This window comes from Pristiophorus japonicus, chromosome 13 (assembly GCF_044704955.1).
Source record: "Pristiophorus japonicus isolate sPriJap1 chromosome 13, sPriJap1.hap1, whole genome shotgun sequence".
NCBI classification, from domain to species: domain Eukaryota; kingdom Metazoa; phylum Chordata; class Chondrichthyes; family Pristiophoridae; genus Pristiophorus; species Pristiophorus japonicus.
Window position 1 is genome coordinate 24,508,072 of NC_091989.1, and position 6,000 is coordinate 24,514,071.

Below are 6,000 nucleotides of genomic sequence, written 5' to 3' on the forward strand. Positions count from 1 at the left end.
TGCCTTACCAGCGACACCCACATCCCATGAACAAAAAAAAAATACTCCAAACACTAAGTTACAGTGCAGACGCTGCCTGACCAGCTGAGTGGTTTCAGCATTTACTGTTTCTCACTAAGTTATAGCGAGTCATCATCTGCCACCGGAGGGAGTATAACCTGCTATCGAACGATGATAGCCCTTACCAAACCCAATTGTTTCCACATTGAGATCCCAACACCATCTAATCCATAATTGTACTTTTCAACCCACCCTCTTGCCCAGATTTGCAGATCCACATGCAATGATTATCTTTTGCACTGTTCATTGTAAGGGGTGGAATATATTTGGAACCCAGCATCTGCATCAAGCACTGTCACGTAATATTAACCGAGTAAACCGCCCACCGCTCTTCCCAATAAGGTGCCTGAGTCCCAGCAGAGCGCTCCCCTACTGCAGAAGAGTGATGTTTGTATTCACCACACCCACCACCAGCAGACATCTGAGCCACCAAATCAATCACATGTGGATTAATCTCAAACCCACTATCAATTCAATATTACCATTGCGCTGAATTACAGGCAGCTTCATGCTGTAGATTCACACTAAAGAACTGGCTCAAGGGTGACCCCAAACTCATTTATTGTTGGACTGTTAACACCTGCCAGAGACAAGGCTTTCATGCACAGCATTAGCAGACTGCAGCACCCAGTCTGGGTGGGATTCACACAGTGTGTAACAGACGACAGCACCCAGTCTGGGTGGGATTCACACAGTGTATAACAGACTGCAGCACCCAGTCTGGGTGGGATTCACACAGTGTGTAACAGACGGCAGCACCCAGTCTCCCAAGAGTTTTTTTTTAAAAAGTGAAATGACACTGGATCTATCCAGGAAATGACAAGCGATTTTAACGTCAGATCTGTAACATATATGGGACACAGGCAGTTGAGGGACAGTAGAGCCGACTTGTCATACTAAAATTGACATCGAGACCATGAGTTGACCTCGAGTGAATAGTTGCTCAATACCTTAAAGCTCAGGTTTCGAACAATCAGCCTCGCTTTCCTCTGCGATTTCTTCAGCGTTTGCTGCTTTGTATTTACTTTAGGAGCTTCCTTGGGGGCTGCAAAATAAATTAAAAATTATTAACTGCTCCTGAATTCATAAAAAACGGTTTACAAAGGAGTTTGTTTTCCACCACACTATGAAAGAGTGCTCTTTACTACCACTAGTACATAACATTCCCATGGCAGGTTAGATACAGAGTAAAGTTCCCTCTGCACTGTCCCATCGAACACACCCAAGGCAAGTACAGCACCGGTTAGACAGTGTAAAGCTCCCTCTACACTGTCCCATCAAACACTGTCAGGGCAGTTACTGCACTGGGTAGATACAGAGTAAAGCTCCCTCCATAAGTCAACAGTGCACTTTAACCCCACCCTCAGAGGAATGCTTTCTCTGCACCAGTCTTCATTCGCATCTTAGGGTTCTCTGTGAGTGAAACTGGAAATGTGCGTCTAATTTAGGGGTCATTTTGTGCTGTGAACTCATATCCTGTTAAAATTGGTTTGAGACTGGCCTCAAGTTCTGAAAGGACACTTAATCACTGAAGCAAGAGACTTTCACTCCTATAGTCTGGGCTGGATTGGAAGCCAGACCCTGGAGGTGAAAGAATATTGTTCACACTCCAAATGCTGAAAAGTTGAAATGAAAATAGTTGGACAAGCAGAGTATGCAGGAAATTTATTTTTATATTTTGCTGCAATGTTGAATGAAACTTTACCAATTCTAGACATTGAACCCATTGTCCAAAAGCTGGAAATTCTGTGGATTTGCAGTTTCCTGCAGCAGAGGGCAATTCAGAATGCACAAGCAGCAATCAGAGCCCTCTTTATCTGGTAACTATCCAGCAGACCTTACCTTGCTGAAGTAACTGGGGCTCTGATTGGACTGATGGGTGGAAATTCAGTCACTGCAGAGTTGCAAAGTTGGACCTCCCTGTACTGAGCTCCAACCTGCTAGAACAACTGGATTCATTGAAGACCTCCAGTGGGTCAAATGTCTGCAAGCCATTGTGTTTCACCAGTGACGAAGCAGCCCAGAGAAAAGACCAGTCAGGCCAATGAACTTAAACAGTGGGACTGCGAGGCATTAGTGCTGTACAAAGCTCATAGTGGGGTACTAGTCTACATAGCTGCACATGGTGCATGCTGTTCCTCTGCACCCACCCGAAGGTGCTGATTCTTTCTGGAATATAGTTCCACCACGTCGGCTGATGATATGTCTATTCTTCATATACAAGCCCAGACAGCAAGTGTCGATAGGCTATTCAACCATGAGGGCACAACAATCTAGCCTGATCCAGTTCTCTGTTCAGTGATCACACTGCCATGTGCACACTGGCATACTTTGCAGCAAGGAGGTGGGGAAGTCCATGAATGGTGATCAGGAGCAGGAACAAGCTTAGGTGATAGTGAGGCCAATGGTAACAGCCCAAGTACTTCCCAGCTGAGGTCAGCTGATGGAACACAGCCCGTGAATCAGCCCTGGACTTTACCGATCTGTATGGTTCAGTGTTGCATCAGACAGTCCCTTTACCCACTGGACATTGGGGAGCCAGCATCTTGTGGCATCCCGCTAGTTGTGTGAGGGACATCTACACTGGGGAATTGGACACCTTCCTTTCATGCACTCCCAGAATGGCGCAGGTTGGATGCACAGTAAAGCTCCCGTTACTTGAGCCCAACTATATGCCTCAGCACCATCCCCACATGAAGAAAGACTGGTTTGGATTTGTGCAATGGGTCCATGGTAATTAGAAAGTGGATGGAGACGGTCCAAATACATTTCACGGAGGCTCCTTACAGCCAGCAGACCAGGAAGGCTTTCAGCTCAATTTCCTGGGGTGGATTTGAACCCGAGTCCCAGTGGTGAAAAATCAGTGTCTGACCTACTGCATCACCGGTTACCCACAGCTTGAATTTAAAGCCTATATAAATTCTCCTCAGCTGTAAAGCAGCTCAACATGGAGGAACAGACATCCCCATCTGCTCAGGGCGCTGGAGCACTCACCCGCTTTCTTCCCAAAAAGTTTCTTCTTGGCGAGAGAAGCAGAGAGTTTCTGGCCATCGTAGAACTTCACCTCTTTCAGAGCTTTCTGCGCGTCCTCTGGAAGGGAAAACGTCACGTACCCAAAACCACGGCAAGTCTGACTCCCTGGAGGAAAAGAGAGGAGTCAAGTCAAACTCTGCTCAAATAAATTGCAACATTCCTAAATGATACAGGGTCATGTACACATCCAGCAACAGTCCAGTCCAGTGGGAGTTCACTGCTCCACCATCATTCCATGCAAGGCACTACTCGACAACGCCACACTGGAAATCGCAGGGTGCAGTTTTAGTTACATTGTGTCTGCTTGGCTCCATCTGTAACACATGCCTCCTTATCAGAAGGTTGTGGGTTCAATCCCCATCCAGGACATAAGCACATCATGCTAGCTGACACTCCATTGCAGTACTGAGCAATGTTCTCTTTAAGCTGTGTGGCCACGCAGTGCTCTGGAGCTCCCACGCAGCCGGCTAACCAGCTTTTAGATGGGAAAAACCGTGCACGGGTGGCATTTCAATGGGTCTGCGCACCCAAAAAAAAATTAAAGAGAACATGAGTACTGTTGTCATCCTTTGTACGAGACACTGGCTGGAAAATTGCTGGGAAAATAATGGCGAGTTAATGATGCCTACCATTATTAGTGAGTTTAAAGCAGAACAATTTGTGGCAAGGAAGAAATGTGCCATGAGTTCCAGTCGCCACAAATTGCTGGATGACGTGCATCGCTCCGCTAGCCTTGACAAAACCTCAAAAATGACCATCTCGCTGTGAGCCTTCTTATTTTGTGTCATGAAATATCTCGATTTGCACAGTTAAGAATGAATCAATCTCACCACAGCCATTTAAGGCAGGTAATTCATGGTTGCAAGTACCCTGAATATGATGTGATTTATGATCCAGACATAAAACTCAACCTTGAAGGCCCCGAAAGGCAACAACTGAAACGGTAGTCTCACTCCAGCAGGTAGTGAATCGTTCCTAGAGGTTTTTATTAATTTTAAATGTATTTCTTACTTTTTCTTTTTGTGACAAATTTCATTCATTCACCTTATTTCCTCCACCATTCACTCTGTTTCTTTATCAATCATTAAATCTCATTAGTTAAGGAGACAGACCATTGGGCACGATGTTCATGAGGTCCCAGATGCAACTCCAACATCGTTGCTACATAATCAATTTACATTTCCAGCAATTGGCTATGCAAATATAGTACAATCTGATGGGCGAGGTTAAATAAAAAAAGTCCAATTCATGTCACTTGCTGTGAGATGCACCATTAAACCAAGCTCCCTTCTGCCTATTCAGGTGAATCTTCTCTGGTACTGTTTGAAGACCAGGGAAGTTATTCTGGTATTTGGCCAACATTCATCCCTGAACACCACTGTAATGTCTGTGAGTTTGTAATGTTTGTAGCTCCACACTGTGGATGTGGACGTATTGTGTACTGCAACTACAGAGTTAATAATTAAACAGAAGCAGGAGGTTCTTGAGACTTCAGAGAGCTGCCTCCCATGTTAGAAAGCTGTCTTCTGTGAATATCACAATCACCAAAGCAGATTAACTGGTTACTCATTTAATTACTGTTTGTGGGATCCTGTCATGCACTGAACAGATTTTTGGGGCATTTAGCCGAGTAATTGGAGGTAGAATTGGTCTTCGCCAGTAGCACAAAACGGGCTCATAGCGAATGGAGCCCAACGTTCTTTTACATTGGAAATGAAACTCGGGCTCGGTGTAAAATGGGCTGCTGATTTAGATGGAGGGTGGGAAGCTCGTGTGCAGCATCGATCAGTTGGGCCGAATGGCCTAGTTCTATGCAGTAATAATTCGGTATAAGCCTGTTTCGTGCGAATGGCAAAGATCAATTTCACCACCCTATTGAGGCTGGAAGTGACGAACGCGCGGATGAGGGTTTCGGCAACAGGTGGGCTGAAGTAGAGGAGGCAGGCAGGCCTGGTAACCAGGATACGGGGCTGAGAATTCGGCTCAGAGTGGACAATGACGTCAGGATGGTGTGGGTCAGTCCAGCCTGAGCCAGTGATCGAATGAGAGGCTCCCCGGAGCAGGTAAAAGACTCGCAGAGAAACACACCGCCTCTCACCAGCGTGCTGCTCCTCCTCCTCCTCCTCCACGTGTACCCCTCGCCCTCTCCCGTGCCCTCACCTCGCTCCTTCACCACGAAGCAGTGTTTGACCGGCCCCAGCTCGCTGTAAATTTCTTGCAGCCGCTCGCCGGCTGCTGAGGCCGGCAAATTCCTCACGAAAACGGTCGTCAAACGGCCCCGAACAGCCGGCAGCACCGCTCCCGTGGGCGTGGCCATCTTTAATGTGCTCCTATCCATCCGCTCCGACCAGAGCGCAACAGTCGCACTAAACAGTCCGTGGGGAAAGAAAACGTTCCTCTCACCACCTTCCATTTTTGTAGAACTCAGAAATTATTTTCTTCTTTGATTTATTATTCGACGGAGGATGTCTGAAAATTATTACTGAGATTCTCACATTTCTACTCTTGACAACTTTTTTGGGTTGAGCAGGAAAAATCATGCAATCTTTATTGCATCTCATTTTAACATCCCAATTTCAATTACAATCTTTATTGATGATTTTATCACCATAAAAGGACACCATGGGGTACTTTTTGTTAACAGTACTTCATCCTTTTATACAAATAAGTGCCAGTCTTATTGCTGACACGTAGATCCATTAATGGAGTCTCTTTCCATGCTTGGTCCATGAAGCGCCTTGGGACATTTTACATAGGATTAAGAAAGACTTGCATTTTATATAGCGCCTTTCATGACTACCGGACGTCTCAAAATGCTTTCGAGCCAATGAAGTACTTTTTGGTGTGTAGTCACTTGTAATGTTACAAAGGTTACAAATGATTACAAAGGATATACAGCACAGAAAC

At 45.7% G+C, this 6,000-nt stretch overlaps 1 protein-coding gene across 2 annotated transcripts in view; it reads right to left on the reverse strand.

Annotated features, from left to right (window-relative positions):
* The window catches only part of rbm28 (RNA binding motif protein 28), a 46,994-nt gene extending 41,563 nt beyond the window's left edge, over nucleotides 1-5,431 (reverse strand). For both annotated transcript variants that reach the window (XM_070897264.1, XM_070897263.1), the window contains exons 1-3: nucleotides 5,254-5,431; nucleotides 3,055-3,198; nucleotides 1,011-1,105 (exon numbers count right to left, since the gene is read on the reverse strand). In XM_070897264.1, the coding sequence (XP_070753365.1) occupies nucleotides 1,011-1,105; nucleotides 3,055-3,198; nucleotides 5,254-5,431 (417 nt within the window). The remainder of the gene's footprint in view (nucleotides 1-1,010; nucleotides 1,106-3,054; nucleotides 3,199-5,253) is intronic.
* Nucleotides 5,432-6,000: the final 569 nt, after the last annotated feature.